Source organism: Myxine glutinosa, chromosome 6, assembly GCF_964187855.1.
Source record: "Myxine glutinosa chromosome 6, kmMyxGlut1.1, whole genome shotgun sequence".
In the NCBI taxonomy this organism is placed as follows: Eukaryota; Metazoa; Chordata; class Myxini; order Myxiniformes; family Myxinidae; genus Myxine; species Myxine glutinosa.
In genome coordinates, this window is record NC_136266.1 from 49,703,747 (window position 1) to 49,727,995 (window position 24,249).

Sequence of the window (24,249 nt, forward strand, 5' to 3'; positions counted from 1 at the left end):
ATGTATAATAACAGCAACCTTCGTTAATGTTATTATTGGTCTGGGGCTGTTCCATGACCAAGCAGCTTGCTATCGCTTGCCAAGCCAGCCGTTCCTTACCAACAGTTTAAATGGAGTTCTTGCTCGAGTGCTTTAGCCACTTGGCGAGCGCTCAATTGATTGGTAATAGCACATGAAACCTTAAGTGGTGTATTGGTAAGTCGAAATGCGGCGGGAATAGACGCTGTTTATGTCGCTCGGATAAGTTAATCCTTTCCTTAAATGTATTATGGTGGCTGAAGAGAAGTTTAAATTTTAGTTCCGGTGTTGTGGAAATTAAACTTTCAAATTAAAAGAGAATTAAAGCTGAAAATTGACATAACTTGAGTTTCAATACAGCATACGACATAATTAGAATATTATGTAGCTCAATATATATTTTTAATGTGATGAATATCAATGCCGTTGTATTTGTTTGTTTCGTTTATTTTAGTGTGGAAGCATATTCTTTCTTTTGTGCGCAATGCAATGCAGGTACATTATGTTATTGATAAAGGTGTATAAGGTAATTTATAAAGGTGATAAAGGTGTATAAGGTAATAGTATTAGCGAAGCTGATTTCCTCCAGCTATTTTAATTATGCTGATTAAATTGTTAGTTTTCAGTCACCATGAGATTATATTTCAACAAGTTGTTCAAATTATGCGTGCTATTGAAATTTGTAACATATGATTTACGCTTTTGCGTAATGATCTGAAGAGCAATAAACAACAACAGTGACTTTTTTCCGAGCCGCCATTATACAATTTGCCGCGGTTTTTTTTGTCTCCGTTTCCTGCTGTCGCCATCTTGTCGTTATGTCGCGATTCAGCCGGAACGCTGGTGAGCATCTGCTGGCTGTCGCATTCGTGATTCAGTCTTCATCGTATTTTTGATCGATTCGGGGGTTGTTAATTTTTATCAACGCTATGGAATAAATCTTTAACGCTTGTAACTAAGATGTCAGTCACGGACGTTTTGGGCAGAGGCCTTCATGCCATGCGGCGTTAACTTGCTTTACCTCGGTTTCCTATTTAATCCGCATCAGCTTTGTAGTTTGTGTTGATGTTTATCCAAAATAATGATCACCTATTCGTTTTTTCCTGGCGAAATAATTTTATTTATTTTCGTCATTACTTTATGGATAGGGTACAAAACGATGTATATCAGGTTTCCTGTCATGTACCAGTGCTACTGAACACCTTACATTTTGAATGATATTTCTGTAACTGTAAGTGTAACCACGCTATCCCTAACCACGCCAAATCTTAACCACGCACGCTAAGCCTTAACCAACCACGCTAAGCCTTAACCAACCACGCTAAGCCTTAACCAACCACGCTAAGCCTTAACCAACCACGCTAAGCCTTAACCAACCACGCTAAGCCTTAACCAACCACGCTAAGCCTTAACCAACCACGCTAAGCCTTAACCAACCACGCTAAGCCTTAACCAACCGCGCAAAGCCTTAACCAACCGCGCTAAGCCTTAACCAACCGCGCTAAGCCTTAACCAACCGCGCTAAGCCTTAACCAACCACGCTAAGCCTTAACCAACCACACTAAGCCTTAACCAACCACGCTAAGCCTTAACCAACCACGCTAAGCCTTAACCAACCACGCTAAGCCTTAACCAACCACGCTAAGCCTTAACCAACCGCGCTAAGCCTTAACCAACCGCGCAAAGCCTTAACCAACCGCGCAAAGCCTTAACCGACCGCGCAAAGCCTTAACCGACCGCGCTAAGCCTTAACCGACCGCGCTAAGCCTTAACCGACCGCGCTAAGCCTTAACCGACCGCGCTAAGCCTTAACCGACCGCGCTAAGCCTTGACCGACCGCGCTAAGCCTTGACCGACCGCGCTAAGCCTTGACCGACCGCGCAAAGCCTTGACCGACCGCGCAAAGCCTTGACCGACCGCGCAAAGCCTTGACCGACCGCGCAAAGCCTTGACCGACCGCGCAAAGCCTTGACCGACCGCGCTAAGCCTTGACCGACCGCGCTAAGCCTTGACCGACCGCGCTAAGCCTTGACCGACCGCGCTAAGCCTTGACCGACCGCGCTAAGCCTTGACCGACCGCGCTAAGCCTTGACCGACCGCGCTAAGCCTTGACCGACCGCGCTAAGCCTTGACCGACCGCGCTAAGCCTTGACCGACCGCGCTAAGCCTTGACCGACCGCGCTAAGCCTTGACCGACCGCGCTAAGCCTTGACCGACCGCGCTAAGCCTTGACCGACCGCGCTAAGCCTTGACCGACCGCGCTAAGCCTTGACCGACCGCGCTAAGCCTTGACCGACCGCGCTAAGCCTTGACCGACCGCGCTAAGCCTTGACCGACCGCGCTAAGCCTTGACCGACCGCGCTAAGCCTTGACCGACCGCGCTAAGCCTTGACCGACCGCGCTAAGCCTTGACCGACCGCGCTAAGCCTTGACCGACCGCGCTAAGCCTTGACCGACCGCGCTAAGCCTTGACCGACCGCGCTAAGCCTTGACCGACCGCGCTAAGCCTTGACCGACCGCGCTAAGCCTTGACCGACCGCGCTAAGCCTTGACCGACCGCGCTAAGCCTTGACCGACCGCGCTAAGCCTTGACCGACCGCGCTAAGCCTTGACCGACCGCGCTAAGCCTTGACCGACCGCGCTAAGCCTTGACCGACCGCGCTAAGCCTTGACCGACCGCGCTAAGCCTTGACCGACCGCGCTAAGCCTTGACCGACCGCGCTAAGCCTTGACCGACCGCGCTAAGCCTTGACCGACCGCGCTAAGCCTTGACCGACCGCGCTAAGCCTTGACCGACCGCGCTAAGCCTTGACCGACCGCGCAAAACCTTGACCGACCGCGCAAAACCTTGACCGACCGCGCAAAACCTTGACCGACCGCGCAAAACCTGAACCGACCACGCAAAACCTGAACCGACCACGCAAAACCTGAACCGACCACGCAAAACCTGAACCGACCACGCAAAACCTGAACCGACCACGCAAAACCTGAACCGACCACGCAAAACCTGAACCGACCACGCAAAACCTGAACCGACCACGCAAAACCTGAACCGACCACGCAAAACCTGAACCGACCACGCATAACCGACCACGCAAAACCTGAACCGACCACGCAAAACCTGAACCGACCACGCAAAACCTGAACCGACCACGCAAAACCTGAACCGACCACGCAAAACCTGAACCGACCACGCAAAACCTGAACCGACCACGCAAAACCTGAACCGACCACGCAAAACCTGAACCGACCACGCAAAACCTGAACCGACCACGCAAAACCTGAACCGACCACGCAAAACCTGAACCGACCACGCAAAACCTGAACCGACCACGCAAAGCCTGAACCGACCACGCAAAGCCTGAACCGACCACGCAAAGCCTGAACCGACCACGCAAAGCCTGAACCGACCACGCAAAGCCTGAACCGACCACGCAAAGCCTGAACCGACCACGCAAAGCCTGAACCGACCACGCAAAGCCTGAACCGACCACGCAAAGCCTGAACCGACCACGCAAAGCCTGAACCGACCACGCAAAGCCTGAACCGACCACGCAAAGCCTGAACCGACCACGCAAAGCCTGAACCGACCACGCAAAGCCTGAACCGACCACGCAAAGCCTGAACCGACCACGCAAAGCCTGAACCGACCACGCAAAGCCTGAACCGACCACGCAAAGCCTGAACCGACCACGCAAAGCCTGAACCGACCACGCAAAGCCTGAACCGACCACGCAAAGCCTGAACCGACCACGCAAAGCCTGAACCGACCACGCAAAGCCTTAACCGACCACGCAAAGCCTTAACCGACCACGCAAAGCCTTAACCGACCACGCAAAGCCTTAACCGACCACGCAAAGCCTTAACCGACCACGCAAAGCCTTAACCGACCACGCAAAGCCTTAACCGACCACGCAAAGCCTTAACCGACCACGCAAAGCCTTAACCGACCACGCAAAGCCTTAACCGACCACGCAAAGCCTTAACCGACCACGCAAAGCCTTAACCGACCACGCAAAGCCTTAACCACGATAAACCTTAACCACGATAAACCTTAACCACGATAAACCTTAACCACGATAAACCTTAACCACGATAAACCTTAACCACGATAAACCTTAACCACGATAAACCTTAACCACGATAAACCTTAACCACGATAAACCTTAACCACGATAAACCTTAACCACGATAAACCTTAACCACGATAAACCTTAACCACGATAAACCTTAACCACGATAAACCTTAACCACGATAAACCTTAACCACGATAAACCTTAATCACGATATCCCTAACTACGCTATCCCTAAACGCTAAACCTTAAACGTAACGAATGATCTGGTTGGTTATGTTCCAAAATACCCTCGCAGCCATGACAAAATCGTGGTCGCGTCCATGGTTCAATGGGAGGGAATCGGGACAGGATGTAATGAAGTAAGACGTGATGTAATGTACGAGTTTAACCACATGAGAGCTGCCTCATTCACATGTTTGGGGGAAAATTTGCGTCCGGGATACATATTTGGTCAACGTTTTTCACGAACTGGCTGGCCAAACCGGATGTTCAATTGAATGTGGCAGGAGTTTGTCATTTGGTCATGGTGCTGGTGATAACTTGCCTCCACTTCGACAAATTCACCGTGGGATCCACCATCGACTGATGCTGCCAGATCGTTCCTCCAGCCATCCACTCAAGGGGCAAACATGGATGCCTCATCCTGCATATGGAACCTTTCTGGTCACTTAACTTCAAGTTCCGGCTCAAAATTGTTATCTCCGCCATGTAACCTCAGCGTGGAACGCTTCTTGATGTATGATTCTTAAATATATACTACAAAAAAAAGTGGAGTAGATTTTGTGAATAACATTGTCTTGGACTACTTTGAAAAAATCGCTTGTCAACACAGAGGTTTTCCCATCTGCCACTGAAACTTAGTCAAATGGAGCTCGAGCTCAGATGGCTGGACGCGTACTGCCAGCATTTGCTGGTGGACATCAAGAGATGCCACTTGGTGTCTTTCTATGAAGGGGTGTTGAGTTACTACTACTTGGCACCCAGATGAGATTCCCATTACCTGGCAACTTATCGTGAGCACTCGGCAAGCACAGCCATGCTGTCAGAAATGACGTACACAGCTCCCATGTGCCGCATGTGTTTGAACAGGCCTGAACTGTCCAATGAAGGATGAAACTGGGGAATGAATGGGTGGGTGGCAGAAGTGTCATTTTGTTATTGCTGTAGCTCGGTGCAACCCTTTAAAATTGCTTATCAATAAACAAACGGCATTGCATTGACACCGACACAAACATCGACTTCAAATGAAACTCCGAAGACTAGGTCTCCAATGTTCTGCCAGTAAAATATTACACGACATTATTATTATTAATATGCAGAAGCTTATTACAACTGGAGACTGACGCTGCAAACCAGGATCCAATAAATGATACTGACATACAACGCCTCATTGCTTTTGTTAGAATGCCCAATGATACATTCATGTAACTAGCAACGGTACCCACCCTATGGGTGGAGATTCAATTGGGAGGCCCAAATGAAAAGGCCAAATATCAGAAATTGAAGGCTTTTTTATTTTAAACGATTCATATAAACATCCGTTGAATCATATCACATGCAAATCATCAAAATCTGAACAGTACATGGTGCCCATTTTGAAAAAAGATTGAATTCTGCAAAACGGAAGCGGCCGCTACATGTCTTTCTCAGTCGCACATTTATGTGTGAAGAGTGCGCGCCGAATCTGTAACACGGAAGCGGCCGCTACACCTGTTTCTCAGTCGCTTTGCACACGTTTCCATGTTACATCGGAGCTGCATGTTTATATAGGAAGAGTTTGTCAGGAGTCGATCTACTCCCTCCTGGTATGTAGAATAAACAGTATTTGTAGAATTTCAACAAAAGCCACATCACTGTTCATATCAGTAAATATTATTCCATCCTGTTTGGTAAAACTGGAAAATTGGAAAAATTGGAAATTGGAAAAAAAATTGGAAAAACAATATAGCCTATTTTACTCCCAGGGGTCCCAGGAACACCCACCCAAAATATCGTTGCAATCGGTTGAGCCGTTTTTGCGGTACCTTCGAACGGATGGACGGACATTTGGTGAATTATCGTAAGATACTGTTGGTGCCTGCTTGCAAATCCCTTGTTTTGGTGGCATGCTCCTTTGACTCCTCTCCACACTGGTTTAATGTCCATTGATGCAGGGAAAAAAAATTTGGGGTGGGAAGACCTCTCTAATACTCCAATTTCTCTACACTCAGTTACTCCACTGCATTGCATCTCTATGCCCACGCTGTGGCATTTTCTATTCTGCTCCTGTCTGGCTGTCTCAATATCTCCTATTGGTTGAGCAGAAATTCAGCAAACATAGTAGTCATGATGTCCCCTGGGGTGGGGTCAAAAGGTCAAATACGAAGAAAATGCAATTACCGGCACGTTTTAGACATTTTTGAATGAAACTTTGTATATGCAATCAACATTGGGGGACACATTAAATATGGAACGTTGTTTTTAATTTTTTTTAACCTCCTCCAACTAAGGTGGACAGAGGTTATGTCTTCACCCCTGTCTGTCTGTGATCGGGATATCTCAAAAAGTTGTGGACCAATTCAGATGAATTTTGTTGGAGAAGTTGGGTGTGTGAGGAGAATTAATTTATTCGATTGTGGTGAAGATCTGGATCTGCATACTATAATTTTTAGTGATTCTTCATCATTGAGGTATACGGTCAAAGCGATGTACTTTATAGCACGATAGATCAAAGTTATGGACGAATTCCGCGAAATATTGGTGGACAGGTTGGGTGTGTGACGAGGACGAATTTATTCCATTTTGGTGAAGGTCTGGATCTGATACAATAATTAATTTTCTTGGTCATTCTTGACTGGATTGAGAGATGGAGCCAAAAACGATATATAACTTGATATTAAAAAAAAGTTATGAATAGATTATGACGAAACTTGGTGGATGAGTTGGGTAGGTGATAAGAAGAAGCCGATTAGATTTTGGTTCATTTCCGGATCCAGATCCAGCCTATCTTTGAGATACAAAATCCAAACTGTTCAGCTTGGCGGAGATATGTGCTCAACCATCATAGTTTTAATGTACTAGGCGTGTTTACCCGTCATCACTTCGCTGACGGATCTAATCAAAAGACGGAATGTTGTACTTCACAAACTTATTACATGTCCATCTGAGTCTCAATGAGGGTGTAGGATGAAGTGAAACATGTGAATTTAATATTATTTAAAAAAAATAACAGTTGTGTGTGGTCCTTCCGTGTACTTTTATATATTTTATGCCTTCGGTGTTGAAGGCATTGTTTTTGGGTTGTCCATCTGGCACGATAACTTGAGCCACTGAAGGGATTAAAAAAAACAACTAAACTTGGTGCAAAAGTGTGTATTATAATGCAAAGATGAACTGCTTAGATTTTGGATTTAAGGGGTCAAATGTGCTGTGACCCCTAGCTGAAATTAGCAGATTTTCGTTACTGCGATGATTTGCGAATCACCAAAGGGATTTTGACTAAAATTGGCATAACTATGGACTGTAATACGAAGATTAACTGATTAAATTTTAGGTTCAAAAGGTCACAGTCTTAAGGTCAAGTGTCCTTTAATTTAAAATTTGTGTTACTGCAATAACTTGTGAACCAATCAAGATAGTAGGTTGTAGACAGCAACCGCCCAGGGTGGTATTCCCCTTCGGACTTAGGAGCGTTAAAGTGGTGCCCACAACCATCTTACACTCTCCATGTCAGGATTGCTGGTTTTGCTTTGTCTCACTCAAACTATAGCTTCTGGGCTGGCATTAATCTTTCTCGCAAAAAACATCATACACTTTTCATCATACACTTTGCTTCTCTTTTATTTAAGGCCTGGCCTCGATGAGGGCTATATGGTCCATGCCTGGAGTCTTCAACATAAAAAATAAGGAAAGATTTCAACCATATTTGATACACGTCTATATGGACTGTAATACAACAATGAATTGATTCAATTTTAGATTGAATAGATCAAAGATCATGTACCTGTTGAAATTTAGCTCTTACAATTTTTTGTTGATTTTTTAAAATTAAATTTAGCTTTTAGCTCTTACACGAGCTTCGATTCTGTATACAATATATATATATATAATATATATATATATAGTTGCGGATCTCTCGAAGCCCATCGACGTACAGAGGGGGGGTTAAACCCCTTTCCCCCCTTGGGTCTTCGTGTCCACAAGGCCGAGTCGCCACTCCTGTAGCGAGCGTGGGAAAGGGTATCGGGTCGATTCCACATGTACCTTCGGTACCCACGCTGCCACGAAAACGGGGACTGGACCTCGCACAAGCCACGCTAATCGAATACGCCGAGCGGTTTGCGTATCACGTGACTCGTGCCGTTACTTTTATTGAACCCGATTCGAGCGGTTTTATTTGTGCGATGCTAAGCCAATAGTGAAATGATGAACGGTCAAATGGAAGAAAGAACAGGTTTATTTACAGCTAGACAAGGCGAAGAGACAGAGCAGGCACTTAATCAGTCTTAACTTTTTTATTATTATTATTTTTTTGTATACAAGATCGAGGCTCGTGAAAGAGCGAACATTTGTCACACAGAAAGACAAACCGACAAACCGACACATAACCGACAAACCGACACATAAAACAAATAACATCGGGAGCGGTAGACAAGATGGGGAGAGAGGGGGAAGGACACAAACACAACATTTGAGAGCAGGAACCGAGAGACATGGAGACATCGAGAGATCTGTGGGAGGGAGAGGGCTTTGGGGGGGAGGCATGGGAAAGGGGGTGGGAGAGGCATAAAACATATGGACACTGCCAGGACTACCAGGAAAGAAGTTGGAATTACAAACGAGGTGGATCTGGGGTGAATTAGTGGGGGTAGAAAAGATCAAGGTTTTGGATGGGGGACGATAAGAGATGGTGGTGAACAGCTGTTTTAAAGACCTGGAGGGAGGAGTGGGATTGAAGGGAGTGTGGGAGTTTGTTCCAGAGGCGGGAGAAAAGAGGAATGAAGGAGTGAAGGTGAGCAGAGAGCCGAGATTTCGGCAGTTTAACCATCAGAGGCTTGCTGGCAGATCTTGTGCGACCTGTAGGAATATTTGGGGGACAGAGCACAGAGAGAGCTGGGGGAGCAAGGCCGGAGAGGAGTCGGTAGAAGACAGAAAGACCACCTACCTGCCTGCGGTGAGTGAGTGAAAGGCCCTCAGAGATAGCTTCATCGCGGGAGATTCCAATGATTCTGAAAGCTTTGGTTTCAACAGCGTGAAGCCGAGCTAGGTGTGAGGCAGGAGCACCAGCCCATAGGGGAGAACAGTATTCCATTGAGCTGCGGATGAAAGCCTTGTATGTGGTGAGGAGCTCAGGTGTGCCTAGGAAGGACTTCGCACGACGGAGGATGCCCAGTCGGCGACTGGCTTTGCAGGTCAGCTTGGAAATGTGGTTTTCCCAAGGAAGATCATGGCAGATAGTGAGACCCAAAAGCTTGAGCGACAGAACTTCTTGGAGAGGATGGTTGAGAAAGTAGATCTTTTCGGAGAGACATAGTAAGAGTGTGAGATTTGTCAGGATTGAAAGACATGTTCGGTGTTCCACTTGTTTGACCAGTCTGTGATTTTGTCCAGGTCTTCAGAGAGTGAGGAGGCTGCAGACTGCCGATCTGAGGGAAGAGGAATGGAGCGGCAGAGCTCTTATCTTATCACCCAGACATGGGCCCACTCACTCACGCAGGGAAAAGGAGGAAGGACAAGTTCACGCTCGCGTCCTTGGCGCCGTTCACTCCGGACAGCTCGCCTGGCGTGGCCCTCGGGTGTTGACGGCACGTATGCTGAGAGCGCAGGCAGGGAGATCGGGCGTCTGTGGCTCCGGAATGGATCGTCTCCACAAGCACGATTAACACAGCCGCAGAGCGCAGGGCAGAGGGATAGTTCGTGTAAAGAGGGCTATAACATTGTATAACAAGCAAGGGACTTCACTCGTGCTGCGACAATGTCTCTTTCTCACTGCGCTCACAACGCTCTCAAACCACGAACTCGGGCACGAACCAACTCTCAAGCTCTGTCTGACTCTCACAGCTCTCACCTCTGCCGCGGGGGGCACGGGGCAGGGTTTTATATGGCCCCTCCCCAGCCTTACCCGAATGTTCCAAGCCCCTCCTCTTGCTGCTGTTGTGAGCCACTCCCCTTGAGCTCCGATTGGCTGCTCGCCGCCTACAGGCCACTCCCCTGCAGCTCCTCCCTTTGGCCTTGCCAGACTTGTTCCAGGCCTACCACATGGCATTCGAGCCCAAAGAACACCTAACTCACTGGCCTGCTCAACGCACTTTAACACAGGAAAGGAGACTACGCTTACATTTACTAAGAAATAACTGAACTAAAGCGAGGCTACATGTTGTGGTGCAACTACCTGTGGGGGGGGGGGGGGGGGGGGGGGGTCATTCTTTATTCAGTAAACCGCATATATATATATATATATATATATATATATATATATATATATATATATATATATATATATATATATATTGTTAGACGCGGTTTTAGATGTTATATTGACCGAGCGGTGGTGTATTACCGCGTCCGAACAGTTACTCCACGATTAGAACCCGATTCCACCCGACGTTGACCAGATCGCACCGCAGATATTCAATCGGGAAACCTCTAAAGGGACCGAAAGAGAATGAAAAGAGAAGAAGACAGAGTACGGAGGAAGAACAGATTTATTATACACACACAAGCAATGGATGGAAGAAGCAGTCACACAGCGAATCGTTAACTTACACTATTCATTTTACTTAACCCCAAGACAACGAGTAGGACAGACGACGTTCACACTTACTCGGGGAATATTGCAGGCAGGTAGGGCTTGAGGTGGATTGCTGGAGAGGGAGGCGGGGTCGGAGGCAGCAGCTCTCAATTCCTCGCGGTTTTTGGCGGGAAAACCCTCCGTCGCGTATCCGCTGCTGTAGACGTCACGCGCTGGTTCGGCACACCTGCTCCTCTTCTTCTGGTGGAGCCGTCTCCCTCCTTTCAGCGCGTCTCTCCAAAGCTGGTTTCCTTGCCGAGTACCTCTCCTCTTTGGCTTGGAGCGTTTCGCATCTCACCGCTCCTCTTGGTGCCGCCTCTTCGCTCATCTCCCAGGTCATCTCTTAAAGCAGTCCCTTACAGTCGCTTTTATAACTCGGGGCGGAATCAAGCCGCCGGCTGCGAGGGCACGCCTACCGGGTCGCTCACCGCGGTGCTGATTGGACATGCGACCCTCTGGCTCACTCCTCCCTTCTATGACGAGGTGGAGACACGCCTTTCTTCTCCGAGATTAGCACATGGGCAATGGCGGCTTGCGGGATTGAACACAACTCGCACCCTTTTGAAAGGAACTTTGGAGAGCGGAGATGATTGGGGAAATTGCAAGGGCCTATGCTTATTTTGTTTGATACAATGCAAAGTCAATCTAGTGGGAAACACATATTTAGCCTACATAGAATAAGGAAATACACTATTTAAAAAGATATATCGTGACCTGCGTGTAAGTTTCATGGAATTAACTAGGAGGACGGCTGCGACCATTATTTACATTAACAGGGTGTTACACATAACAAAACCATACTTTTTACATTCGTTACACTTCCTCCAAAATTGTTACACTTCTCAAAAACCGTTACACTTTTCAAATTCGTTACACACTTCTCAAAACCGTTACAATATATATATATATATATATATATATATATATATATATATATATATATATATATATATATATAATCATTTTGCAGACAATAACTCTAATTAGAAGCATCTGATATCTGTCTTCTCGCTGTCGCTCTCCTGCTCAAGGGACTTAATTTTTCACATGACCTTTAATTGAGATCAAGCGTAAGCAAGTCGAGCTCTCGTGTGTGGATGCATATCCATTTATTTTTATTTTTAATTTTTTTTTGTATACAGAGTTGAGGCTCGTGTAAGAGTAAACACATTAAACACGAAAACATGCACGGACACATAACACATACAATAAAGGGAGTGGGAGATGAGGGGGAGAGAGAGGGAAGCACACAAGCACAAAAACAATAGAGAACACGGGTGTGGGTAGATCTGTGCAAGGGAGAGGGCTGGGGGAGGAAGGGGAGGGGTACACGGTATAAAGCAAATGAGCACAACTCGGAATTTTAGGAAAGAAGTTGGAGATTGAAGGAGGTGGATTTGGGGTGTTTTAACAGCGGTAGAAAAGATCAAGGTTTTGGATGGGGGAAGATAAGAGATGGTGGTGAACAGCTGTTTTAAAGACCTGGAGGGAGGAGTTGGATTGAATAGAGTGAGGGAGTTTGTTCCAGAGGTGGGAGTAAAGAGGAATAAAAGAGTGAAGGTGAGCAGAGAGTCTTGATTTTGGTAGTTTCGCCAGAAGAGGGTTGCTGGCAGATCTTGTGTGTCCTGCAGGAATATTTGGTGGGCAGTGCAGGGGGAGCTAGGCCGGAGAGGAGTGTGTAGAAGACAGAAAGACCACCAACCTGCCTGCGGTGAGAGAGAGAAAGGACCTTAGAATCAGCTTCATCATGGGAGATACCAATGATTCTGAATGCTTTGGTTTCCACAGCGTGAAGCCGAGCTCGGTGTGAGGCAGGAGCACCAGCCCAGAAGGGAGAGCAGTATTCCATCAAGCTGCAGATTAAAGCTTTGTATGTAGTGAGGAAGGAGCAGTGTGTACCCTGGATTAGAATAGGTACACCGTATCCCTGCGTGTCGTAAGAGACGACTAAGAGGGTTGGCGTCAGGAAGGGCATCCGGCCATAAAAACATTGCCTCAAAAAGAGAACCATGACAATTACAACTACATATGGGCAGGGTACAGCCCGAAGTGGAGATCGGTTTCTGAGGTTTGGGACATGGAATGTAGGGACAATGACAGGGAGATCAGGAGAAATGGTGGAAGTATTGGTCAGAAGAAGAGTGGACATATGTTGTGTGCAAGAGACGAGATGGAAGGTAAGTGGTGTGAGAATGGTGAAGGGTAGGCAGCGACAGAAATACAAGTTTATGTGGCAAGGGTGCCTGGAGGGCGTGAATGGTGTTGGTGTCCTGTTTTCTGAGGAGTTTGTAGACAGTGTGGTGAGTGTGACTAGAGTGAGTGATAGGTTGATGATGGTGAAAATGATGATTGGAAAGCTCTTGGTGAACGTCATCTCGGGATATGCTCCGCAGGTTGGTCGAAGCGATGAAGAGAAGGACAGGTTCTGGTGTGCGATAGAGAAGCTGATGGAAAACGTGAAAGATGAGGAAGTTGTTGTGGTAGGAGGAGACCTAAATGGACATGTGGGAAGGAGTATGGATGGTTTTGAGGGAGTTCATGGGGGTTACGGATATGGTGTGAGAAATGGAGAAGGTGAAAGGATTTTGGAGTTTGCTGATGGAGCTGATTTGTTGATTTGTAATACTCAGTTCCAGAAAGAGGATAATAAGCTTGTTACAAACACGTTAGGTGGGTCAACGACAACCGTTGACTACCTGATGGTGCGTAGGCGAGATAGGGGGCACCTCCGGGACACAAAGGTGATCCCGGGGGAGGAGGCTGTTTCACAGCACCACTTGGTTGTCTGCGACATAAGGGTGAAAGGTGCGAGGAGAGCTCGGCGGGTGAAGTACCAACCGAGAATGAAGGTGTGGAGGTTGAAAGAGGTGACAGTGAGGGAGGCATTAAAAGAGAGGCTGAGTCGGGTCGAGGATGATGTGGTTGAGCTTGAAAGTGGTTGGATGTCAATGAAAGCGAATCTGTTGGGAGCCGTTGGTGAGGTATGTGGATGGACAAAAGGACCACCGAGGCACTCGGAAACATGGTGGTGGGATGATGAAGTTGGAAAGAGGATTGACGAGAAGAGGAAGAAGTTCAAGGAGTGGCAGAAGGCGAAGCGTACGGGAGCAGTAACAGCTGAGCATGAAAGTTATAAGGCAGCCAAGAAGGCTGCAAAGAAAGAGGTAGCAAAGGCGCAGGAGGCATGTGGGAAAATGTTCGGAGAACGCTTGGATTCGGAAGAGGGTCAGAAAGCAGTATTCAGGATTGCAAAGCAGATAGCGAAAGAGAGGTGTGATGTGATGGGGGTGAGTTGCTTGAAGGATGAAGTGGGACAAATGGTTGTCGACCCAGATGGAATTAAAGGAAGATGGAAAAGACATATGGAAATGCTGTTGAATACAGAGAATGAATGGGATGGCAACATAGAGAGTAACCCAGTTTTAGGACCGGCAGAGAAGATAACTGAGAAGGAAGTTGAGGAAGCTATAAAAGCAATGAAGGGTAGAAAAGCGGGAGGGCCGATGGGAGTTGTGGGAGATATGTTGAAGGCAGCAGGAAGTTGGGGTGTGAAGAGAATGACAGAGATCTGTAATCTGGTGGTGAAAGAAGGCCGCATTCCAGTGGATTGGGAACTGAGTACCCTCATCCCTCTATACAAGGGGAAAGGTGACCCTCTGGAGTGTGGCTCGTACCGAGCGATAAAGTTATTGGAGCATGGAATGAAGGTATTGGAACGGGTGTTGGAGAGGAGGATAAGGAAGAAAGTGAAGATCGACGAAATGCAGTTTGGATTTATGCCAGGAAGAGGAACGACAGACGCGCTTTTCATTGTGAGGCAGTTGCAGGAGAAGTACATGGAGAAGAGGAAGAAGTTGTTTCTTGGGTTTGTTGATCTGGAGAAAGCATTCGATAGGGTTCCACGCAAAGTATTGACATGGGCATTGAGGAAGTTTGGAGTGGAGGAATGGTTGATCAGAGTAGTGATGGCAATGTACAAGAGAGCGTGCACAGCTGTAAGGATGAAGGACAGGAACAGTGGTGAGTTTGAGGTGAAGGTGGGAGTGCATCAGGGGTCGGTACTAAGTCCACTACTATTTGTAGCTGTGATGGAGGTGCTGGCTCAGAACGTAAAGGAGCGTTTACCGTGGGAGTTGTTGTAGGCAGATGATTTGGTGTTGATTGCGGAAAGTATGGATGGACTGAAGGAAAAGATGAACAAGTGGAAGGAATGTATGGAGACAAAAGGTCTGAAGGTGAATATCGGAAAGACGAAGGTGATGGCAAGTGGTAAAGCATGTGGTGAGGTGGAAAGAACTGGGAAGTGGCCCTGTGCTGTGTGTAGGAAGGGTGTCGGAGTGAACTCCATTCAATGTACAATGTGCGCTGAGTGGATTCATCAAAAATGTAGTGGTCTGAGAGGGTCATTAACCAGTGTGGCAGCTACATTCAAATGTAAGGTGTGCACAGAGGGAGCTGCAGATGGAGGAAATGTTGAGTTGGATCTTGGAGACGGCGTGAAGCTGGAAGGTGTGAAAACATTTTGCTACCTCGGAGACATGCTAAATGGAGAAGGTGGATCAGACTCGGCAACGGTTGCTCGAGTGAGATGTGCGTGGAAGAAGTTTCGGGAACTGAGTGGTGTGCTGATGAGGGGAGTGTCGTTGAAGCTGAAGGGAAAGGTGTATGCTGCATGTGTGAGAAGTGTTATGATTTATGGGAGCGAGACATGGGTAATGAATGTAGAGCAGCAACGAAGGTTGGAAAGGGTGGAAATGCGAATGGTTGTGACGGATGTGCGGAGTATCGTTGAGAGAGAGGAAGACAAATGATGAATTGCGAAAGATGATGGGAATAGAGCCTGTGGTTGATGCTGTGAAGAGGAACAGGTTGAGATGGTTTGGTCATGTGTTGAGGAAGGATGAAAGTGACTTGTTGAGAAGAGTGATGGAAATGAATGTAGAAGGAAGTAGAGGACGGGGAAGACCGAGAAAGACTTGGCTAAAGATGGTGGAAGAAGAAATGTGGGCAAGGGGGTTAACAAGGAGAGATGCAGAAAATAGGGAAAAATGGAGAAGCTTGTCATGGGGACCGCAAGGCTCACCCCCACTCTAGTCGGGAAAATGGCCTTTAAAATGCATGTTGTGTTGTTGTTGGTGAGGAGCTCTTGGAAGTGCCAAGGAAGGACTTCACACGACGGAGGATGCCCAGTCGGTGACAGACTTTGGGGGCCAGCTTGGAAATGTGGTTTTCTCAGGAAAGTCCATGGCAGATCGTGTTAGCATGGCAGACCTTATTGTAAGTGTTGGTGTTAGCATGGCAGTCTAAGTGTTAGCATATTAGACCCATGTTTATGGCAGACCCAAAAACTTGAGTGACAGACCATTGTCGCATTCCCATCAAATTCTACTTTCTAGTTTTCTATAGCTTCAATAAGTATTGAATGAAATGAATGAATGATCGTTTTAAGGCCATTTTCCCCGCTGGAGCAGGGGTTAGCCTTGCAGGCCCCATGACAATCATGGTTCCCTGTTTGAGGCAATGTTTTTATGGCCCGATGCACTTCCTGACGCCAACCCTTGGTCACCCTCCTACGGTGCGCAGGGATACGGTGTACCTATTCTAAATCGGGGTACACACCGTGGTTATTCATCCCAGCAAGCTGGTACTCAATTTGCCGACCTCGGAAGGATGACAGGCTGAGTCAACCCCCTTGGCGTTAATTCAGCAATCGACCGCGATTCGAACCCAGGATCCTAGGATCCCAAGCCGGCACCCTAACCGCTAAGCCAACACCAGGCTTGCTTCAATAAGTATTACTATATATAATTTTGTTTGCTCCTTCCATGTCCTCCTTTGTTCCTGCTGTTGTAGAATAATAAATGCTAATATTTGAACTGCTAAATTCAGTGCCCATTCACGCTTCCTCTTCGATGCCGGAAGGAGTGCTTTTATGACGAGCATGTTTAAGATTAAACGGAGACTAATTTTTGTTTCAAGTAAATGGTTTATTAACTTTCCAACGGTACCATTTTTGTTATCTGCTTGAGGTTGTGCTGCCTCTTCTCCTCATGCCATGCACATGTGTGCACATCTTTTTGTGAATAGAATATGCTTTCCATTTTTGAATGCATCAAGGGATTAGAAATGAGTATTGTTACGTGTGGACTGAGCATTTTAGGATGTGAATGGAGCCTACCCTCACCCACCCCTACTCCTCACCCAGAGACGATATCGATTCCCATTTTACTTTTGAAAATCCAAATAAGTTTTGCACGTTTCAACATGGCATTTTACCAGTTGTATATTGATCGTTTGCAACTTCCTGTGATTGCACTTGCCAGCTATATAATTGCAATCAGGTTTGGATCGTTTATCGGCCATGGTATGGGGAATTGTTATTGGCTTTTTGGGGCATTTGAATTTGTGTTGAATCGGATTTTCTAAGCTGTAAATCTGATGGGTTACTTAGATCTGCTTACCTTGCTTTTTCTGCAAACTGCATCCCTGATCGTTTGTATACGATATTTTTGGTTGTTTATTCGGCTAGTTTTCTCTCCGGCATGTTAATACCCACACATCATTTCTTCCCTTGCCTTTGCCTTGCAGATGCTAAAGTATATGTGGGAAACCTGGGCAATGGAGCAGCGAAAGCTGAGCTAGAGAGGGTCTTCGAGCATTACGGACCACTCCGCAACGTATGGGTTGCTCGAAACCCACCTGGATTTGCATTTGTCGAGTTTGAAGATCCACGAGATGCTGAAGATTCGGTCAGAGCCCTTGATGGAAAGTGAGTTTGTTTCAATGTGCTGTTGCCGAGGTTAGGGTTAGTCTTTGGCGAACCATTATTTAACCTCAAAATGCTGTTCTGGTTTTGCATTTTCAGTTTACCTGCTTGAATAATGTTTTCGCTACATCCATGTCTCTTTGATCCCCATTTCAGGCTAATTTGCGGATCGCGTGTGTGCGTCGAGATGTCGAATGGCATGTCACGGCGGCCTCGCTTCGGACGCCCTTTGGTCCGCAGGCCTTTTGACCCGAACGATCGATGTTACCAGTGCGGTGAAAGGGGTCATTACGCATATGACTGTCGTTCTCGACACCGGAGGAGTACCAGGTACTTGGGCTGGGACGGGGGGGTAGTAGGGGAGCCATCAACCTATCACACCAGACTTGATCCAAAACAGATCTTGCCAAAATACATTTACAAGTTTTGTTTACCAAAACGAATATATATTTTTTGCTTTATTCATTTTGTGCAATAAATAATGTAATAATGTTGGTGTGTTTTTATTTTTATTTCTATTTTTTTTGTCCTTGGTGAACTGATTTTTAAAAATTATTATTTTAAATCCTTTTTGTTTAATAACCCACGTGGTGCGGACCTTTCAGGTTCCAGCATATGACACTCCCCATGCATTTAAGCAGGCCATGATCGTCGCGATAGAATGGCTTCTAGACAACGCGGCACTAGAGCGGCGTAGATCCTTGAATGATGAGGGAGCGTCTGCGAACCCAAAATGACTTCGAATAGAACAGCATAAATGTGAAAACGTGGTCCGCAACAAGTGCTCTCTCCTGTGATGCCACTCTGCGACCCGTTTTGGCAGCAAATTTGACCTCTCGAAGATGATGACGTCGCCTCTTAGACCCTTCTAGACCTCCCTGTGAACGTCCTTGAAAGCAGTCTGCGTTCATGGAAAAGGTTGCTGTTCGGCATTATTTATGTATATTTTTTCCTTCAGGTGCAAAACAAAAGCAAAATGCATTTTGGAAGCATAATAAGTCTACTTTTAATAAGGTTATTCTGGGTAGGATTGTGAGAGCAGGATTGGTGCGTGTTTGTTTGTTTGTGTGTGTGTTTGTGTGTTTGTATGAATCTGGCAACAATATTCTGGGTTTTCTTTTTTAAATAAACAGCCAAACAAGGCTTGCGAAAAAGGTAGGTTACTTTTGCCATAGCAGGAAATGATGCCATGTGATGCTATAGAGAGGATGCGAACCGGAAGACGACGTGGAAGCTTTGCAGTGAGGAGGCCATGGTGAGGTCGATTGACCTGGAGTTTGGATGGTAACTGATTGGCTTTTCTCTCAACTGGAATAGATAGAATAATATTAGACTTTGTCAAGACTAGTGGTGTCGTTGCATCGACGAACAATTAGAACGACGTTTTTGTTTTTTCAATTGAGAGTTGACTCAGGTATGCTAACTGCCGTGAGAAGCAAAGTCGAGACGTTTCAGTCGTTGGTCTGTTGTCTCAGCCCAGCATGTTGCTTGGATGAAGGGCTCGCGCTGGAAACGTCAGCTTTGCTATGCAAGGCGGTTTGTACACCTTTGTCAACTTCCGGTTGATAAATCGTTGTTCTGTCAACTGGGGTTTTTAAATTGGGGAGAAAGTGGCAGTATGATGAGATTACTTATGTTTTAAGCAGTGGTGTATTTGTCTGACACATGCAAACGCTTACATGTTCACATTTAATTGAGATTTTCAGGTTCTAAAAGCAAATATATAAATGAAAACGTAATTTTTTTTTTTCCCCCCTTTTTGTCTTCTATGTGTTTTCAGCCGCTCGAGGTCTCGGTCAAGAGGAAGGAGATATGGCAGGAGTGAGAGTAGGGGTGAAAGACGTAGGTAAGTTTGTGAGTTCAGAACAGTAAAGTGCTACAGTTTTAACGTTTCGTTTGATTTAAAGGTGGTGTTAAACATGCCCCCCGCCACCCCCCCAACCTACTTATATTTTCCTGTTGTCAGGTCAAGGTCAAGATCTGGACGTAGAAGTCAATCTCGGTATGAAACCTTCATCAATGAATTCCTACTTCGGTTTTTATCCCCCCCCTCTCTCCCCTAATCCTAATGCATCCCCTAATGACTTTCGTTTCCTTAGGTCCCGGTCTCTCAGTCCTATGAGGAAGCCTTATCGGCAAGTATTGCTTTGGACCTAATACCTCCAAGTGCAGCCATTGCAAACTGTTACCAACATCTCTCAACCAATCAACTCTCTTGTGTTGATGTTTATTTTTATTATTTTTTGATACCTTTTCAAACCTTTTGAGACTTTGTAGGGATTGTTGCGTATTGCTCCTTGTTTTGGAATTATGATCGTTAGACCAAACTCTCGTGATTTAAGTTCTGCCTTTTGGTTTATCAATCTTGCACTATATTGGATGGAATAAAAGAACTACCACAACCAGAACAATTTGTACTGTCAAAAAGGCTAATCCTTTTTTTTGCTAATCTACCTTTTGGTTTTGTTTTTCTACCCTCGGATTTTTTTTTGGAGCTCGAATCCCCCCCCCCCCTCCCCCTTCCCCATTCCATTTTAGCGGATATGATATTAGACGGTGTAGTTTTTTTTCATTCTGTCAAAAGCTGATGGGATACTGTCTTTTGCATCCAGTTCCCGGTCTCGTTCCCATTCGGGCTCTCTCTGCCATTTGTCGCGCTCTCGCTCCAAGTCTTTTCCTCGGCAGCCAAGGTTGGTGGTGTCGGTGTGTTTGGTTTTTAACTCAACTGGACTATGTCCAGCTGAGTTTTTGTCGACACCCAGTGTCCGTCGTCCGTCTGCCGTCTGCCGTCTGTCGTCTGTCTGTTTGTCTGTCTGTAAACAATTCGACGTCTCCGCTCTAAAAGTCACAAATATTGATTAAATTTGATGAAACTTGTTATGCAGCATCTTTAAGACATAAACTAGTTTGGGATTGCATTTGGGTGTTGCACTCCCAAAAATGGGCGTGGCAGGGCGGCCATATTGAAAAATCAATTTTTGTTGATTTCGACCAGTTCAGTTCAGGTTCCCTGGAACCTCTAGTTTTGTCTGTGTGAGACGTTCAATAAAGACTATTTAGTCATCACATCACACACTCCCTCCCTGCCTCTTTTAGGATGAGGTTCATGTGAGTGTTGACTCAGGTATGCTAACTGCCGTGAGAAGCAAATAAGTAATAAGTAATAAGATTATAAAATAAGTCGGATTTTTCTTTGAAGACTTCAAAAACTACGGCACTTGGACCACATGGTTTCAAAATTTGGCTTCGGCTTCCATATTATTATTTTTTAAAATCGTTGTTTGCATTGATGTCTTGCAGTCGGGTTTATTTATTATTTTTACCTCTGCCACCAAATGTGGATGGAGGTTATGTTTTCACCCCTGTCTGTCTGTCCGTTTGTGAACAAAATATCTCAAAGTTGGGGATGGATTCGGACGAAATTTTGCAGAGATGTAGCGTATGTGACAAGGATGAAATTATTAGATTTCGGATCCGGCTACTAGAATTTTTAAGTGATTCTTCACCATTGGGAGATAGGGCCAAAAACAATACATAGACGGATGTCTCCAAAACTTGTGGGTGGATTTGGACGAAACTTGGTGGACCGGTTGGGTGTCTGACAAGGACGATTCGATTCGATTTTGATGAAGATCTAAATATGGATTTGGATATGAGAATTATTTAATTTTATAAGTGATTCTTCACCATTGGGAGATAGGGCCAAAAACGATACATAGCAGGATATCTCAAAAAGTTATGGATGGATTTGGACGAAACTTGTTGGACAGGTTGTGTGTGAGACAAGGAAGAATCTTTTCAATTTTGGTAAAGATCCGGATCCGGATCCAGCTAGTATAATTTTTAAAGTGATTCTTCACCATTGAGTGATATGGCCAACCAGGCGGAGGTATGCTCTCTACTGAGTGCCGTTCTAGTGTAGATTTGCTTTCACTTTTTTTATTGTAAACAAGGAATCACTGCCCGTGTTTGGTTGGTACAGGACTGGCTGCATCTGTGAGTTATGCAATTTTTTAAAAAATAAAACAAATCCAGTGTAAATTAGTTCCTGGTTAGTTTGAGGCAGATCAGGCAGATCTACTTCAAAGTCTTATGGGGTTGTTCTCCCAATGTGGTTCCCCCCCACCCCCATAAGAGGCTGAATTTATTTTAAAATCTCAGAAACCATGGAGAAATAACTGTCATCTTTCCTGTTTTTCTAGGTTGGACAGGTCTATTTCTAGGTAGCCTGGTGTTGGCTTAGCGGTTAGGGTGCCGGCTTGGGATCCCAGGATCCTGGGTTCGAATCCCGATCGATCGCTAAATTAACGCCAGGGGGGTTGACTCAGCCTGTCATCCTTCCGAGGTCGGCAAATTGAGTACCAGCTTGCTGGGATGAATGATCCCGGTGAGTACCCCGATTTAGAATAGGTACACCGTATCCCTGCGCATCGTAAGAGGCGACCAAGGGTTGGCGTCAGGAAGTGCATCCGGCCATAAAAACATTGCCTCAAACAGGGAACCATGATTGTCATGGGGCCCGCAAGGCTAACCCCCGCTCCAGCGGGGAAAATGGCCTTAAAACGACGATTCATATTCATTCCATTTTTCCTGTTTTTCTAGGTCATTTCATCTTGATTCTCGAAGAGATTAACTTATAAAATGGGTCGTGATGTCCAGATGTCTCTCTGGCCGTCAACGTTTTGCTACTGGCTTATCTCATGGCTGATTGTTCTGATACTTGGCACATGAAAACAAGACAGCCCACACAATCACTTGGGCTTCAATTTTTTTTTAAATTTCAGATCATGAGGGCTGCCGTGTGGGGTGTATACCCCAAACTGCGGATCCCTACTCGCCGCTTATTTACCAACCGATTGCTCTGAATCCGATACAGCCCTTTTACTCCGGTCAACAGGATCGCTCAATCTTGGATCATTCGTTTTCTTATTTCTCGAATTCGGATCATGGGGAGCTACCGCCTGAAGCGTTGGAACCCTTCTCATCCCTTATTTAGCAACTGATTGCTCTGAAACCGGATACAGTCCTTCTACTCGATGGTCTGCAGTATCGCTTGGTTTTAAGATTTTTCTATTTTGGATCAGGGTCCTCCCAGGGGGGTTTCCCCAGATCGGCAGAGGTCTGAACTACAACCTCAAGAGATGATAGTCAGCCCACTCGGGGCTATTTTTAGTGTTTCTTGGTACTTGGCCAGGGTTGAGTTCAAACCTCTGACCTCCCAATAAATGCTCTTCTTTTCTCTATTTTATTTCCGGATGTAATGTGATGGATGCTTTGCTTGGTCTTAACCACGTGTCTGAGCCTGGTGTTGGCTTAGCGGTTCGGGTGCTGGCTTGGGATCCGAAGATCCTGAGTTTGAATCCCGGTCAATCGTTGAATTAACGCCAGGGGGGTTGACTCAGCCTGTCATCCTTCCGAGGTCGGCAAATTGAGTACCAGTTCACTCTTAATTGGGGCACTACATCAGCGGCACAAAACGCGCTTCCACAAAAATGATGCAACCAGCAGCCACGAAAGACAACAACGACCACGTGCCCGATTCTGTTTGAAGCAGATTTGGGTAGGTTATTGCCCTTTCCTGTTTTTTTTTTGTTGTTTTTTTGTAATTTTGAATAATTTTACCTTTTAAGTTGTGCAGGTGTTATAATACCTTTGATGAAAAGTGGTCTTGCAGAATGGGAAGGTTTGTTCGTGCATGATGACTCCCCTGACGTGTGGTGTCATGTGAAATACTCCCATTAACTGGTTTCATGTCTGAGGATGTTTTTTTATCGGGTCGATATTGAGTCGACGGTAGAAATGATTATGAATTGTTGAAATGCGTGAACTGTTTACCCTCTTTTTAATCGGAGTGCTCCACACCTGTTCAACAGACGATCCATGTCTGGGAGTCCTTATAAACATCTCATGGACAACGGGCCGGAGGAACAGCAAGTCATGTGAGCCAGCATCGAGGTGGACGTCTCGTCTCGAGGCCGTGGACCTTCAATGACTCCTTGTCGATCGTTCTTGGTTGTTACATTTTAGGCCAACGAAAACATTTCTTTGAACATTAACACAATGTAGATGGACTAACATGATGAATTGATACCTGCAATTGTTAATTTGTTTGATTTGTTTTATTTTTAAAAGAAAATGACTGGTATTTATGCCTCGTCAGTGTGGATGTTGTGCTTTTGACCAAATAAATATCCCAGATTTGAAGTCGTGTTTGTCATGCATTTTCTTTCTCACCTGAGTCGAGTTGTCGATATTGTTTTTTGGAAAACTTTCATCCAGGGAAGAGAGAGGACGAGTTCCTGTGCAGCGATTTAACATTATTACTCTTGTGGCAATTTAAACATCAGCACTCGTCAGTAAAGCGAATATGGAAGGATTTTGAGTCTTTAATGACCGACCAAGCTCGAATTCCCATAAATATAGATATCCAAGTTAACCCAATAAACGGATTTGTGAATTGTTTGGGGGTTTCGATGTCTATCCATTTATTACCTACGCCTTCAATTTGAATGGCAGTATTTTTGTGGTTTGTTCTAGTTTATTCTGAGTCTCGGGAGGTAGGGAAGGGTTGTTCGACTTTTGCCACCACCTTCGGGGTTCTTACTCCTCCATTCACATC

The 24,249-nt window shown here is 45.8% G+C and overlaps 1 protein-coding gene across 3 annotated transcripts; it reads left to right on the forward strand.

Moving 5' to 3' along the window:
• The first annotated feature begins 750 nt into the window (after positions 1–750).
• SRSF7 (serine and arginine rich splicing factor 7) lies at positions 751–23,834 on the forward strand. 3 transcript variants are annotated; one of them, XM_068102571.2, is made up of 8 exons: positions 751–861; positions 17,453–17,633; positions 17,787–17,960; positions 19,411–19,476; positions 19,597–19,632; positions 19,730–19,765; positions 20,243–20,320; positions 23,504–23,834. In XM_068102571.2, the coding sequence occupies exons 1-8, from the start codon at positions 837–839 to the stop codon at positions 23,571–23,573; spliced, it is 666 nt and encodes a 221-aa protein (XP_067958672.1). In that variant the 5' UTR covers positions 751–836; the 3' UTR covers positions 23,574–23,834. The 3 variants fall into 3 exon arrangements, with proteins under 3 accessions (XP_067958672.1, XP_067958673.1, XP_067958674.1); XM_068102572.2 differs by lacking the exon at positions 20,243–20,320; XM_068102573.1 differs by lacking the exons at positions 19,730–19,765; positions 20,243–20,320 and having other exon boundaries at positions 764–861.
• Positions 23,835–24,249: the final 415 nt, after the last annotated feature.

What these genes read in the sequence shown, in the direction of transcription:
- SRSF7 (XM_068102571.2), top strand. Translation starts at nt 837, where the DNA reads ATGTCGCGATTCAGCCGGAACGCTG. An exon ending in CCTATGAGGAAGCCTTATCG is followed by an intron (nt 19,766 to 20,242) that starts GCAAGTATTGCT and finishes TTTTGCATCCAG; the next exon opens with TTCCCGGTCTCGTTCCCATT. An exon ending in TCTTTTCCTCGGCAGCCAAG is followed by an intron (nt 20,321 to 23,503) that starts GTTGGTGGTGTC and finishes CCTGTTCAACAG; the next exon opens with ACGATCCATGTCTGGGAGTC.